Source organism: Maniola hyperantus, chromosome 14 (assembly GCF_902806685.2).
Source record: "Maniola hyperantus chromosome 14, iAphHyp1.2, whole genome shotgun sequence".
In the NCBI taxonomy this organism is placed as follows: domain Eukaryota; kingdom Metazoa; phylum Arthropoda; class Insecta; order Lepidoptera; family Nymphalidae; genus Maniola; species Maniola hyperantus.
The window spans coordinates 1,450,035-1,466,734 of NC_048549.1; the positions used below are offsets into that span (position 1 = coordinate 1,450,035).

General features: G+C 45.2%; 2 protein-coding genes across 2 annotated transcripts in view; one reads left to right on the top strand and one right to left on the bottom strand.

The window, feature by feature from the left end:
• The window catches only part of LOC117988377 (sperm-associated antigen 7 homolog), a 396,860-nt gene that overhangs the window by 345,551 nt on the left and 34,609 nt on the right, over positions 1–16,700 (top strand). The gene's annotated exons all lie outside the window — the stretch shown is intronic.
• The window catches only part of LPCAT (lysophosphatidylcholine acyltransferase), a 50,559-nt gene that overhangs the window by 6,267 nt on the left and 27,592 nt on the right, over positions 1–16,700 (bottom strand). Inside the window, exons 5-10 of the mRNA XM_069503015.1 lie at positions 14,907–15,019; positions 13,661–13,815; positions 12,111–12,248; positions 3,434–3,559; positions 2,891–3,035; positions 550–651 (exon numbers count right to left, since the gene is read on the bottom strand). Coding sequence (XP_069359116.1) covers positions 550–651; positions 2,891–3,035; positions 3,434–3,559; positions 12,111–12,248; positions 13,661–13,815; positions 14,907–15,019 — 779 coding nt within the window. The remainder of the gene's footprint in view (positions 1–549; positions 652–2,890; positions 3,036–3,433; positions 3,560–12,110; positions 12,249–13,660; positions 13,816–14,906; positions 15,020–16,700) is intronic.

Here is a 16,700-nt window from a genome sequence, read left to right on the forward strand (position 1 = left end):
GTTAATGTACCTAACTTTGTAATGCCCTAACGGGGCTTCATGTAACCATGAAAGCAAATGAATAAATAAATCATAAATCATAAATACTATTTTATACATGGCATAATCTTGTACCTATATCAAATATTTGAAAAGAGAGACACCCGAGTTTCTTGCTGGTTCTTCTCGGTAGGAAAGGCATTCCGAACCAGTGGTATATGCATCCGACTATATGAAAGTACTTGTAAAAGTTTATTCGAATAAAAAAGATTTTTATTTATTTATTTTTTATTTATTATAACCGAAATAATATTCAATAATGTTTTCCTCAAACATCCATTAGAAAGTTCAGAATCACTCAGCGGGCGATCCTACCGAGAAGCTATCCTTGTAGTTTCTTTACGTGATCAATTAAGAAATGAGGAGATCCGTAGGTACGTACTAGCTAATCGTTACTTAAGATTGAGTTAAAACGAGACAGATTTATGTGAGAGATATAGCTGTCTCGTTTTAACTAAACTTAAGTAACGATTAAGCGACTCTGAGTACGGCTGAAAGATTTTTATATACCTTAAAAGCATATTCTAGTAGCTGGCTCGCAGTCACATGTGGTATTGAAAGGAACACCGCACAAAGCAGGTAGTCTGGGAAACACACCATCCCGAGAGCTCTCTGAAACCAACAATCCCAATATTCAAATTTGAATCCTCTCTTCTCAGACCTGGGCGCGTTTGGAACACTCGTAGCTTTAGTTTTAAGTTTGCGTAATAATTATCACCACTATATCTTAGAAATCCAACATCTGACCATCAAAAAGAGTTATTAATTACCTATTTTGAATAAATCATTTGACTTTGACTTTGAATATTCAATATTCAAAACAAATTCAATGTTCAACATTCAAAAATGCATTATTAAAAATTTTATATTCATTTTTCAAATTCAGTTTCTCCATCAAAGTTAAATTAATTGAGTTGATGAAGAATTCAATTTAATTTCAATCAGGATCATCCATTTTATCATACAATTAGATAAACCGCACTAACACGTCATGGTTTGACTGTTTAGTTTAGATTTTACGTGTATTTGTATTATTATATATATAACATTGTAAATTGAAAAATTAAAAAGAGCAACCGCCGAGTTTCTTGCTGGTTCTTCTCGGTAGGAACGGCGTTCCGAGCCAGTGGTAAATTAAAACTACCTGACTATTCATAAACACTTGTAAAAAGTTTACATGAATAAAAAAACATTCTATTCTATTGTATTCTATAACATTTTAATAGTTGGCGCCATCTAGTCTGCTGTAAGTTACTACGTCACAGGCTTGCAGTGCGTGATCGCTTTATTACTCTTTTCATATGAATACAGTACGCGGCAGAAAATAATGTACATCGACCATTAGAATGAGATTTCGGCTTTGTAGAGCGTTGTCTCTCTCACTTATACCTCAGTGACGTTTTGTCAACAGAGACAATGATTTACAAAACCGCTTTCTTTTTCTTAAGGTGACGCAGGACGCAAGACCGAAATTGGCAGCGCACGTGGGTAACATGTTTGCTTTTCACTTGACATTGTATGAGAAAGTTGAGAGGCACGATGATTTTCACCGAAATCAAGCGCGCGAAAAGGGTTTAGGAAAAGTATTTTTGAGAAAAAACTGCTGAATTTATGTTTGCAAAGTAAAGTTATTTCAACTAATGAATAAATAAACTATGTCTAATGATAAATTGTTTTAGAATTTTCATATCCCTAATCTTATTTATTAACGCCCAAAGTTGTCATTAATTTAGTGTTAAAATAGGAATCTTTTGAGCCTCGTAACTTTTAAATCAATATTTTTTTCAATGTTCAATCAAAATGTTGTATCAATAAACCTAGATAATGACGAGAAATTTCGATATAATTCTTAGTTTTGTTCGTACAATATCGAATATTGTTGTAATTTCTCTCCTACGTTTTTATGAAGAAAGCACTGAACTGAGTCCCCTTAAGGTCGATGTACATTATTTTCTGCCGCGTATTGTATAAGTGATGTGTATGAGACATACTAGTTGTAGACGAGCATCATCTAGTGTATCTAGATTCTAGTGTATGTGTGGACACTACTACGTCATGTACCTTAGTAGCTTGAACCCACAGATATGTCCAGATATGCAACTAGCGTGGCCCCCACAGTCCCTCTCGCTCAAGCAGAGGACTTGTGAAATGTTATTCCGTCTATTTTACGGTCGCTTCGGCTATTGTAGCCTAGTATACTGCAACCCACCATTGCACAATTACTCCAAAAACAAAAAAAAACAACAAAACGAATCAATTATTTATTTTCAATACTCGAGTCAACATAACCTCACTTCACGTTGTTTGCCAAAATCTCACGTACAAATACATTTTGGCAAACAAAAAAAAGTGGCCACGGTGATAAGGACAAAACATAATCATTTTGTCACGTTCTAATAAGAGCTTAAATAAGAATAAGAATAAGAATAAGAATAATTTATTTTGAATTTAGAATTTAGAATTTAGACACGAGAAACAAGTTTTCTGCCCTCTGCACTAGGAAAACCCTGTATTGCAGAAGGCAGTTACAAGTTTTTTAAAAACTAAGGACTTAATATATTATATCTAATATTATACTAAAATTATAGGTAAGAGAACGAGTTTCCTACCCTCAGCACTAGGAAAAAACCTGTGTTGCAGAAAGGCAGTTACAAGTTTCCTAAAAACTAACCTAATATTATACCTCACCTAATACTATACCTAATATACTAAAATACTAAAATGCATGCAATGCATTTAGCTATCTCGCTCTAGCAGAAAGTGTCATAATAGGGCTACTTCTAATAGTCCTTGTTCTGAGCTTGAACCGAATATCCCACAAAAAGCAAAAATAAACTGTCAATAGACTCACATGCTCAAATATTTTGTATAGTCGTAGAGAACGCGAGTCGTGCGGCACGCCCAGTCTCTGCGCAAACTCCTGTGCAGACACCCAGCGCATCTGTTCCTGCACTCCCATGCGCGCCAGATCCAACTCTGGCTGTGTTCGCGTCAAACTGTCAACAAAAGCTTAGTAAGACCGCTTATTTAGGCATTGAGGTTGTCGCAGTGGCTTATATGCATGTGGCGGTTACCACATATGCAGCTAGATGGCGCTGTTCAATCGATAACATTTCATGACGTAGTCCCGAACAAATGTAACGCCGACAGTACTCGCACTAACGGAGTTTTCTGCAATCTGGACTATATTATAGAAGTTTCAAGACACAACCGTCGGCCCTCGTGGCGCTACCGAGCACAACCAACCGCTCGGTGGGAGATCTCCCTTTGGTACGGTCAAGCCTGCATACTGCTCTCGTACATGCAAATAAAGAGACGCAAAATATGCACTTAATTTTTGCCATAGATGATTGATTGAAATGACCGATTCAATTAGTTTCGCAGTGTCTCTCACCCTAGGAGTGTCCTAAGCTCACTGACTTCCCTGACGAATGCTCCTCCCGGAATGCCCATCTGTTTGGCCTGCGCGATCAGACGACAGTCGTCGTATGTATAGTCTAGCACTGGTACTCCCAGTGCTCTGAAACAACACAGAAGTAATTCAACATTCAAATTTTGTTATTCATAATTCAAAACTCATCTACTCAACACTCAAAAATCTAAATATATAAAAAGAAAAGGTGACTGACTGACTGACTGATCTATCAACGCACAGCTCAAACTACTGGACGGATCGGGCTGAAATTTGGCATGCAGATAGCTATTATGACGTAGGCATCCGCTAAGGATTTTTGAAAATTCGACCCCTAAGGGGGTGAAATCGGGGTTTGAAATTTGTGTAGTCCACGCGGGTGAAACCGCGAGCATAAGCTAGTCCTTTTATACATTTAGATTTGTACTTAGCATCACTTATTCGCGTGTGCTGCACTGCTCAGATACTGAACAGAAAATCAATAGTGAGAGAGATCCGGTAAGAAAGGTTTTTGAAAATTCAACCCCTAAAGGGGGTGAAATAGGGGTTTGAAATTTGTGTAGTCCACGCGGACGAAGTCGCGAACATAAGCTAGTTAAAACTACAACTGTAACTTGCATCTGATGCTGAAACTTTCTAGAGCTGAAACTCTTGAAGATTTTTGGTAACAACAAATATTCAGAATTGTTCTCAAGGGAAAAAGAACAATCTTAAATCCATATCCATACTAATATTATAAATGTGAAAGTGTGTCTGTCTGTCTGACTGTCTGCTAGCTTTTCACAGCCCAACAGTTTAATCGATTTTGATGAAATTTGGTACACAGTTAGCTGACATCCCGGGAAAGGATATACTTTTTATCCTGGAAAATCAAAGAGTTCCCACGGGATTTTTAAAAAACCGAAACCCACGGCGACGAAGTCGCGGGCATTATGCAGTTTGAAATAACTATTTAGTTTTCAATTTATGTTTAAAATCCATAAATTCAGAAACCGGGTGTTCCGTACTTTTGGTATTTTAGTAGCCTAGCACAAAACAGTTCCCCCTTTTCCAAATTTTTACTACATTTCATTATTACAATCGGTCGGGGTTTACCAATGTGGCCGCTTATCAAAAGTGGCAACACTACAGTGCTGTTAACTGTCAGTCGAAGTTGACACACATACCGCGAAGGCTCCGCGCGAACCGTGACGCAAAACACAAGCCTCTAACGGCTATCGCCGACAAAAGCCGAAATTATAGACGCGAAATTCATCAAACTTGGACCAGAGCATCAACCCTGAATCCTTACCAGCGCATCTTGGGGGCCCCCATCATCGGAGCGCGTTCCCGGATCCGGTAAGTGACTGCATTACAAACACTGACCGTCCATTAGCTTTTCTTCTAAACACCGGGCATAAATCAACTTACTTAGCCATAACATCTCTGACGTTCCTCGCGTAGAGCTTAGGGTCTCGTTTCTCCTCCTCGCTGGGGCAGTACACCGGCAGGAACTCGATCTCACACGAACTGTGCACTTGGGTTAACTCACTTAGCCATAACATCTCTGACGTTCCTCGCGTAGAGCTTAGGGTCTCGTTTCTCCTCCTCGCTGGGGCAGTACACCGGCAGGAACTCGATCTCACACGAACTGTGCACTTGGGTTAACTCACTTAGCCATAACATCTCTGACGTTCCTCGCGTAGAGCTTAGGGTCTCGTTTCTCCTCCTCGCTGGGGCAGTACACCGGCAGGAACTCGATCTCACACGAACTGTGCACTTGGGTTAACTCACTTAGCCATAACATCTCTGACGTTCCTCGCGTAGAGCTTAGGGTCTCGTTTCTCCTCCTCGCTGGGGCAGTACACCGGCAGGAACTCGATCTCACACGAACTGTGCACTTGGGTTAACTCACTTAGCCATAACATCTCTGACGTTCCTCGCGTAGAGCTTAGGGTCTCGTTTCTCCTCCTCGCTGGGGCAGTACACCGGCAGGAACTCGATCTCACACGAACTGTGCACTTGGGTTAACTCACTTAGCCATAACATCTCTGACGTTCCTCGCGTAGAGCTTAGGGTCTCGTTTCTCCTCCTCGCTGGGGCAGTACACCGGCAGGAACTCGATCTCACACGAACTGTGCACTTGGGTTAACTCACTTAGCCATAACATCTCTGACGTTCCTCGCGTAGAGCTTAGGGTCTCGTTTCTCCTCCTCGCTGGGGCAGTACACCGGCAGGAACTCGATCTCACACGAACTGTGCACTTGGGTTAACTCACTTAGCCATAACATCTCTGACGTTCCTCGCGTAGAGCTTAGGGTCTCGTTTCTCCTCCTCGCTGGGGCAGTACACCGGCAGGAACTCGATCTCACACGAACTGTGCACTTGGGTTAACTCACTTAGCCATAACATCTCTGACGTTCCTCGCGTAGAGCTTAGGGTCTCGTTTCTCCTCCTCGCTGGGGCAGTACACCGGCAGGAACTCGATCTCACACGAACTCAACTTACTTAGCCATAACATCTCTGACGTTCCTCGCGTAGAGCTTAGGGTCTCGTTTCTCCTCCTCGCTGGGGCAGTACACCGGCAGGAACTCGATCTCACACGAACTCAACTTACTTAGCCATAACATCTCTGACGTTCCTCGCGTAGAGCTTAGGGTCTCGTTTCTCCTCCTCGCTGGGGCAGTACACCGGCAGGAACTCGATCTCACACGAACTGTGCACTTGGGTTAACTCACTTAGCCATAACATCTCTGACGTTCCTCGCGTAGAGCTTAGGGTCTCGTTTCTCCTCCTCGCTGGGGCAGTACACCGGCAGGAACTCGATCTCACACGAACTGTGCACTTGGGTTAACTCACTTAGCCATAACATCTCTGACGTTCCTCGCGTAGAGCTTAGGGTCTCGTTTCTCCTCCTCGCTGGGGCAGTACACCGGCAGGAACTCGATCTCACACGAACTGTGCACTTGGGTTAACTCACTTAGCCATAACATCTCTGACGTTCCTCGCGTAGAGCTTAGGGTCTCGTTTCTCCTCCTCGCTGGGGCAGTACACCGGCAGGAACTCGATCTCACACGAACTGTGCACTTGGGTTAACTCACTTAGCCATAACATCTCTGACGTTCCTCGCGTAGAGCTTAGGGTCTCGTTTCTCCTCCTCGCTGGGGCAGTACACCGGCAGGAACTCGATCTCACACGAACTGTGCACTTGGGTTAACTCACTTAGCCATAACATCTCTGACGTTCCTCGCGTAGAGCTTAGGGTCTCGTTTCTCCTCCTCGCTGGGGCAGTACACCGGCAGGAACTCGATCTCACACGAACTGTGCACTTGGGTTAACTCACTTAGCCATAACATCTCTGACGTTCCTCGCGTAGAGCTTAGGGTCTCGTTTCTCCTCCTCGCTGGGGCAGTACACCGGCAGGAACTCGATCTCACACGAACTGTGCACTTGGGTTAACTCACTTAGCCATAACATCTCTGACGTTCCTCGCGTAGAGCTTAGGGTCTCGTTTCTCCTCCTCGCTGGGGCAGTACACCGGCAGGAACTCGATCTCACACGAACTGTGCACTTGGGTTAACTCACTTAGCCATAACATCTCTGACGTTCCTCGCGTAGAGCTTAGGGTCTCGTTTCTCCTCCTCGCTGGGGCAGTACACCGGCAGGAACTCGATCTCACACGAACTGTGCACTTGGGTTAACTCACTTAGCCATAACATCTCTGACGTTCCTCGCGTAGAGCTTAGGGTCTCGTTTCTCCTCCTCGCTGGGGCAGTACACCGGCAGGAACTCGATCTCACACGAACTGTGCACTTGGGTTAACTCACTTAGCCATAACATCTCTGACGTTCCTCGCGTAGAGCTTAGGGTCTCGTTTCTCCTCCTCGCTGGGGCAGTACACCGGCAGGAACTCGATCTCACACGAACTGTGCACTTGGGTTAACTCACTTAGCCATAACATCTCTGACGTTCCTCGCGTAGAGCTTAGGGTCTCGTTTCTCCTCCTCGCTGGGGCAGTACACCGGCAGGAACTCGATCTCACACGAACTGTGCACTTGGGTTAACTCACTTAGCCATAACATCTCTGACGTTCCTCGCGTAGAGCTTAGGGTCTCGTTTCTCCTCCTCGCTGGGGCAGTACACCGGCAGGAACTCGATCTCACACGAACTGTGCACTTGGGTTAACTCACTTAGCCATAACATCTCTGACGTTCCTCGCGTAGAGCTTAGGGTCTCGTTTCTCCTCCTCGCTGGGGCAGTACACCGGCAGGAACTCGATCTCACACGAACTGTGCACTTGGGTTAACTCACTTAGCCATAACATCTCTGACGTTCCTCGCGTAGAGCTTAGGGTCTCGTTTCTCCTCCTCGCTGGGGCAGTACACCGGCAGGAACTCGATCTCACACGAACTGTGCACTTGGGTTAACTCACTTAGCCATAACATCTCTGACGTTCCTCGCGTAGAGCTTAGGGTCTCGTTTCTCCTCCTCGCTGGGGCAGTACACCGGCAGGAACTCGATCTCACACGAACTGTGCACTTGGGTTAACTCACTTAGCCATAACATCTCTGACGTTCCTCGCGTAGAGCTTAGGGTCTCGTTTCTCCTCCTCGCTGGGGCAGTACACCGGCAGGAACTCGATCTCACACGAACTGTGCACTTGGGTTAACTCACTTAGCCATAACATCTCTGACGTTCCTCGCGTAGAGCTTAGGGTCTCGTTTCTCCTCCTCGCTGGGGCAGTACACCGGCAGGAACTCGATCTCACACGAACTGTGCACTTGGGTTAACTCACTTAGCCATAACATCTCTGACGTTCCTCGCGTAGAGCTTAGGGTCTCGTTTCTCCTCCTCGCTGGGGCAGTACACCGGCAGGAACTCGATCTCACACGAACTGTGCACTTGGGTTAACTCACTTAGCCATAACATCTCTGACGTTCCTCGCGTAGAGCTTAGGGTCTCGTTTCTCCTCCTCGCTGGGGCAGTACACCGGCAAGAACTCGATCTCACACGAACTGTGCACTTGGGTTAACTCACTTAGCCATAACATCTCTGACGTTCCTCGCGTAGAGCTTAGGGTCTCGTTTCTCCTCCTCGCTGGGGCAGTACACCGGCAGGAACTCGATCTCACACGAACTGTGCACTTGGGTTAACTCACTTAGCCATAACATCTCTGACGTTCCTCGCGTAGAGCTTAGGGTCTCGTTTCTCCTCCTCGCTGGGGCAGTACACCGGCAGGAACTCGATCTCACACGAACTGTGCACTTGGGTTAACTCACTTAGCCATAACATCTCTGACGTTCCTCGCGTAGAGCTTAGGGTCTCGTTTCTCCTCCTCGCTGGGGCAGTACACCGGCAGGAACTCGATCTCACACGAACTGTGCACTTGGGTTAACTCACTTAGCCATAACATCTCTGACGTTCCTCGCGTAGAGCTTAGGGTCTCGTTTCTCCTCCTCGCTGGGGCAGTACACCGGCAGGAACTCGATCTCACACGAACTGTGCACTTGGGTTAACTCACTTAGCCATAACATCTCTGACGTTCCTCGCGTAGAGCTTAGGGTCTCGTTTCTCCTCCTCGCTGGGGCAGTACTCCGGCAGGAACTCGATCTCACACGAACTGTGCACTTGGGTTAACTCACTTAGCCATAACATCTCTGACGTTCCTCGCGTAGAGCTTAGGGTCTCGTTTCTCCTCCTCGCTGGGGCAGTACACCGGCAGGAACTCGATCTCACACGAACTGTGCACTTGGGTTAACTCACTTAGCCATAACATCTCTGACGTTCCTCGCGTAGAGCTTAGGGTCTCGTTTCTCCTCCTCGCTGGGGCAGTACACCGGCAGGAACTCGATCTCACACGAACTGTGCACTTGGGTTAACTCACTTAGCCATAACATCTCTGACGTTCCTCGCGTAGAGCTTAGGGTCTCGTTTCTCCTCCTCGCTGGGGCAGTACACCGGCAGGAACTCGATCTCACACGAACTGTGCACTTGGGTTAACTCACTTAGCCATAACATCTCTGACGTTCCTCGCGTAGAGCTTAGGGTCTCGTTTCTCCTCCTCGCTGGGGCAGTACACCGGCAGGAACTCGATCTCACACGAACTGTGCACTTGGGTTAACTCACTTAGCCATAACATCTCTGACGTTCCTCGCGTAGAGCTTAGGGTCTCGTTTCTCCTCCTCGCTGGGGCAGTACACCGGCAGGAACTCGATCTCACACGAACTCAACTTACTTAGCCATAACATCTCTGACGTTCCTCGCGTAGAGCTTAGGGTCTCGTTTCTCCTCCTCGCTGGGGCAGTACACCGGCAGGAACTCGATCTCACACGAACTCAACTCACTTGGCCATAACATCTCTGACGTTCCTCGCGTAGAGCTTAGGGTCTCGTTTCTCCTCCTCGCTGGGGCAGTACACCGGCAGGAACTCGATCTCACACGAACTGTGCACTTGGGTTAACTCACTTAGCCATAACATCTCTGACGTTCCTCGCGTAGAGCTTAGGGTCTCGTTTCTCCTCCTCGCTGGGGCAGTACACCGGCAGGAACTCGATCTCACACGAACTGTGCACTTGGGTTAACTCACTTAGCCATAACATCTCTGACGTTCCTCGCGTAGAGCTTAGGGTCTCGTTTCTCCTCCTCGCTGGGGCAGTACACCGGCAGGAACTCGATCTCACACGAACTGTGCACTTGGGTTAACTCACTTAGCCATAACATCTCTGACGTTCCTCGCGTAGAGCTTAGGGTCTCGTTTCTCCTCCTCGCTGGGGCAGTACACCGGCAGGAACTCGATCTCACACGAACTCAACTTACTTAGCCATAACATCTCTGACGTTCCTCGCGTAGAGCTTAGGGTCTCGTTTCTCCTCCTCGCTGGGGCAGTACACCGGCAGGAACTCGATCTCACACGAACTCAACTTACTTAGCCATAACATCTCTGACGTTCCTCGCGTAGAGCTTAGGGTCTCGTTTCTCCTCCTCGCTGGGGCAGTACACCGGCAGGAACTCGATCTCACACGAACTGTGCACTTGGGTTAACTCACTTAGCCATAACATCTCTGACGTTCCTCGCGTAGAGCTTAGGGTCTCGTTTCTCCTCCTCGCTGGGGCAGTACACCGGCAGGAACTCGATCTCACACGAACTGTGCACTTGGGTTAACTCACTTAGCCATAACATCTCTGACGTTCCTCGCGTAGAGCTTAGGGTCTCGTTTCTCCTCCTCGCTGGGGCAGTACACCGGCAGGAACTCGATCTCACACGAACTGTGCACTTGGGTTAACTCACTTAGCCATAACATCTCTGACGTTCCTCGCGTAGAGCTTAGGGTCTCGTTTCTCCTCCTCGCTGGGGCAGTACACCGGCAGGAACTCGATCTCACACGAACTGTGCACTTGGGTTAACTCACTTAGCCATAACATCTCTGACGTTCCTCGCGTAGAGCTTAGGGTCTCGTTTCTCCTCCTCGCTGGGGCAGTACACCGGCAGGAACTCGATCTCACACGAACTCAACTTACTTAGCCATAACATCTCTGACGTTCCTCGCGTAGAGCTTAGGGTCTCGTTTCTCCTCCTCGCTGGGGCAGTACACCGGCAGGAACTCGATCTCACACGAACTCAACTTACTTAGCCATAACATCTCTGACGTTCCTCGCGTAGAGCTTAGGGTCTCGTTTCTCCTCCTCGCTGGGGCAGTACACCGGCAGGAACTCGATCTCACACGAACTGTGCACTTGGGTTAACTCACTTAGCCATAACATCTCTGACGTTCCTCGCGTAGAGCTTAGGGTCTCGTTTCTCCTCCTCGCTGGGGCAGTACACCGGCAGGAACTCGATCTCACACGAACTCAACTTACTTAGCCATAACATCTCTGACGTTCCTCGCGTAGAGCTTAGGGTCTCGTTTCTCCTCCTCGCTGGGGCAGTACACCGGCAGGAACTCGATCTCACACGAACTGTGCACTTGGGTTAACTCACTTAGCCATAACATCTCTGACGTTCCTCGCGTAGAGCTTAGGGTCTCGTTTCTCCTCCTCGCTGGGGCAGTACACCGGCAGGAACTCGATCTCACACGAACTGTGCACTTGGGTTAACTCACTTAGCCATAACATCTCTGACGTTCCTCGCGTAGAGCTTAGGGTCTCGTTTCTCCTCCTCGCTGGGGCAGTACACCGGCAGGAACTCGATCTCACACGAACTGTGCACTTGGGTTAACTCACTTAGCCATAACATCTCTGACGTTCCTCGCGTAGAGCTTAGGGTCTCGTTTCTCCTCCTCGCTGGGGCAGTACACCGGCAGGAACTCGATCTCACACGAACTCAACTTACTTAGCCATAACATCTCTGACGTTCCTCGCGTAGAGCTTAGGGTCTCGTTTCTCCTCCTCGCTGGGGCAGTACACCGGCAGGAACTCGATCTCACACGAACTGTGCACTTGGGTTAACTCACTTAGCCATAACATCTCTGACGTTCCTCGCGTAGAGCTTAGGGTCTCGTTTCTCCTCCTCGCTGGGGCAGTACACCGGCAGGAACTCGATCTCACACGAACTCAACTTACTTAGCCATAACATCTCTGACGTTCCTCGCGTAGAGCTTAGGGTCTCGTTTCTCCTCCTCGCTGGGGCAGTACACCGGCAGGAACTCGATCTCACACGAACTGTGCACTTGGGTTAACTCACTTAGCCATAACATCTCTGACGTTCCTCGCGTAGAGCTTAGGGTCTCGTTTCTCCTCCTCGCTGGGGCAGTACACCGGCAGGAACTCGATCTCACACGAACTGTGCACTTGGGTTAACGTCAACCATAACAGTTTTAATCTGAAACAAACAACAACCGTTGGCTAAAGATCATCATCAACCCATCGCCGGCTCACTACTGAGCACAGATCTCACAGAATGAGAACGGTTTGGCTATAGTCTACCACACTGGACACTGTTACACAACTTCACAACTGTTACACAAGTTTAAAAAATGTGTTAAAAGTATGCTCCTAAAAAAGCATATTATACAGTTGCAGACTATGTAAATGATAAAAAAGCTTTGATTTGACTCGCTCCAGCAATGCACGGGGCTGCAATGGCTTGTATAGTATGGTATAATAACATTGTAAATTGAAAAATTAAAAAGAGCAACCGCCGAGTTTCTTGCTGGTTCTTCTCGGTAGGAACGGCATTCCGAACCAGTGGTAAATTAAAACTACCTGACTATTCATAAGCACTTGTAAAAAGTTTACTTGAATAAAACATATTCTATTCTATTCTGGCCCAAGTGTGAGATTGACAGACTCCCACACCTTTGAGAACACTATGAATGAACGTGTTAAGCAATAGGCTACCACCGCTCTACTACGACGAGGCACTAGGCTCCTACTACAGGCACTAGGCTAAAGAGGCATATAAGTGTGCGGAGAACAATGAACTCTAAAGACTTGTTTATTCAATAGCACGCCCAAAGGATAATTTTCTCATCAAAACAATATTTTAAAACTTGAAACTGGTATTCTGACAAGGTCACCTGGTGAATAAAATGACGTCACAAAACTTTTGCTCTCGTTGATTCATAAACAAATTAATCAGTAACCTTATTTCAGTACCCGTATTATAAATGCGAAAGTGTATTTGTTTGTTGGTTTATTGGTTTGTTGGTTTGTCCTTCAATCATCTCGCAACGGTGCAACGGATTGACGTGATTTTTATACGATGGGTATAGAGAGTGACATAGGCTACCTTTTATCCCGGAAAATCAAAGAGTTCCCGCGGGATTTTTAAAATCCTAATTCCACGCGGACAAAGTCGCGGGCATCAGCTAGTGGAATATAGTTCATTCATTTGCCAGGAGGTGAATATATATATATATATATTTTTTTTTTTATTATTCAGATACAAGTTAGCCCTTGACTGCAATCTCACCTGGTGGTAAGTGATGATGCAGTTTAAGATGATAGCGGGCTAACCTGGAAGGGGTATGGCAGTTTTTATTAAACCCATACACCTTTCGTTTCTACACGGCATCGTACCGGAATGCTAAATCGCTTGGCGGCACGGCTTTGCCGGTAGGGTGGTAACTAGCCACGGCCGAAGCCTCCCACCAGACCAGACCAGAAATTTAGAAATTATAAAATTCCAAAACCCTGCCAGGAATCGAACCCGGGACCTCCCACTATTAAGACCACAGCGCGCACCACTGCGCCAGGGAGGTCGTCAAAATTAAAAAAAAAAAGGTAACTCACGCGCCAGGTCCATCCCAGGTCCAAGTGACCGTGTCTTTGGCATTGGGGTAGCGGATAGTGACGGGCTGGACGGGCACGCCGGGGTAGAACCCACCCGGCTTGAACGTGATCAAGCACGACCGATTCGTACACGTACCTTCTGGAAATATTAGCACCTGGAAACAGAAATATTAGCACCTGGAAACAAAAATATTAGCACCTGGAAACAAACATCATGTTCTTAGCATCTAGCATAATCGCTTACTACCTCATGCTCGCGACTTCGTCCGCGTGGACTACACAAATTTCAAACCCCTATTTCACCTCTTAAGGGTAAAATTTTCAAAAATCCTTTCTTAGCGGGTGCCTACGCCATTCTGCATGCCAAATTTCAGTCCGATCTGTCCAGTCGTTTGAGATGTGCGTTGATAAATCAGTCAGTCAGTCAGTCAGTCACCTTTTCCTTTTATATATTTAGATTACTGACTTATCGTCACGATCGCGTCTATAATCATAAGTTGTTATGACGTAAAGAAGCCCTACGATCATAAGTTGATCAATGATCATGAGTGTAGACATCGATATAAATGACAAGATATGCCCAAGCGAACAAAATTTTTCACGTTTTTGTAACCAAATAAATCAGCGCCACCTCTTAGATACTATTGAACGACCCGTTTGAAATCCAGACGGCCGTGCTAAAGCACCAATGAGTCGGTGCCATTTTGTGTGTTCAATGGCCCTGCCCATACGAAGTAAAATATAAGGTAATGGTTATGGCTTTATTTAATGTTTTGGCTTTCGCCGCTTTTGCTTAAACTTATTTTGTTTAAATGAATTTTAAACAAAAGTTTATGCGCGTAGAACCAAGAATCACTAATTCTTCACAAGTACCCGCCCTAAAACAGGAACCCTAGCGTGTATGTATACTTGGAAACGGGTCGGACTAAAAAATTACTTATAATAATTCAAATAATATAATAGTAGAAATATTTGATAATTAGCTGATGCCCGCAATTTCATTCGCGTGGATTTAGATTTTTAAAATTCCCGTGGGAACTCTTTGATTCTCCATCTCCATCATCAATGACATCTCACTCTCCAGGTCTTTAGATATACCCATGCAAAAAATTACGTCGATCCGTTGCTTCGTTGTGACTGCACTGAGGTTGCATTGGTGCTAAAGCACCACTGAGTCGGTGCCATTTTGCGTGTTCAATAGCCCTGTCCATACGAAGTAATATATAAGTCAATGATTGTAGCCCACCTGAGGCCAGTCTTCTTTAGAGGTCGCTCGCTCTATGATCTCCTTGATTGTGTTTTGCCTCGAGTTGGGGTCATCCCGCCACACGTACACCGGCTGAGTGTAGTTTATTAGTTCTGGAATATACAGGACATTTACCAATTAACTTCATTATTGTAGTGATTTTTTTATTTACTAGCTTATGCTCGCGACTTCGTCCGCGGGGACTACACAAATTTCAAACGACTATTTCACCCCCTTAGGGGTTGAATTTTCAAAAATCCTTTCTTAGCGGATGTCTACGTCATAGTAGCTATCTGCATGCCAAATTTCAGCCCGATCCGTCCAGTAGTTTGAGCTGTGCGTTGATAGATCAGTCAGTCAGTCAGTCAGTCAGTCACCGTTTCCTTTTATATATTTAGATGTACAGTAATTGTCCAGTTACAGTTTTATTATAAGTATAGATATAGATTTGTACTCGCCGTATGTGCTAATTGCTAATTAAGTATCGACTACATGACAATAGCACGTGAGGACGCTCGCGGTATTTTTAGTCACACGTGTAGCGTCTTTAGACTTGGCTGACTTCACCTCACTTCCACAAAGGTTAATGTCACTGTGCGATTCCATATTGTGAACGCCAATAATTGGGCTTTTACATGTTACACGCAGTCTACAAATTGGGTATTTGACTACATCAAAAATTATTTCTCAGTGATTATTATTGATTACATTTGATGTGTTTATTTATTTATTTTTACTTTTTATTCCACTTATCTGTCGTCTATTCCTCTCTTATTTACTGTTTTTTTTTTATATATATATATATATATATATATATATATATACGTATATTGTGTATATTTACTTTATTTAATTAGTACACCCCTTCCGCTTTCTTTAATTTTTATAATATCCTCTACCCTAAGGTTGCCTGGAAGAGATCGCTATTTTAGCGATAAGGCCGCCTATTGTACATGCTGTATTTGTTATATGACTATTGTTTTGGTTTTGGTGTACAATAAAGCATATTTTACTTACTTATTATTAAATAGAGGGTCTTCCAAACGTCATACGTAAAATCCAGGTCCTTTGTTAGTTTTAAGTGTTATACCCATTTTAAATTATCGATTAAACTGAAAAAGTACGTCATTATGATGTGACGTCACATTCCAGTATTTCATAGAATATCGCGTTTTGACATTTGATAAAAAGTTACTGATTTGACTAGTTGTCAAATACCGTATTGTCTCATTAAAATCATCTCGAACTATCTACTTACATAATATTATGTGTAACAATGTATAAGTCCGCGACAGGTTGAGATGGCAATCGAGGTATGAGGCGGGGGGACGCCCCGCACACGCTCACGTCACCCGTGCACTATTCGGGATACGACGAATGTTTTGTTTTTGGCGAATTTTTAAATAAGTTTGGCAAATTACCCAGCTGGCAGCATCGATATAAATGACAAGATATGCCCAAGCGAACAAAATTTTTCACAGTTTTGGAACCAAATAAATCAGCGCCACCTCTTAGATACTAATGAACGACCCGTTTGAAATCCAGACGTCACTGAGGTTGCATTGGTGCTAAATAAACATTTTTAGGACCAATGAGTCGGTGGCATTTTGTTTGTTCAATGGCCCTGTCCTTACGAAGTAATAATATAAGTCAATGGCTGGCAGACGAGTCATTCTCTGACAGCGAATAGTCCTCCCAGTGCACGGAAAACCAAAGAATTCATGCGGGATTTTTTTAAATCTATATTCTTGCCAATCATTAGTTAGGGTTAGCGCGAATAAAATTATTCAATTT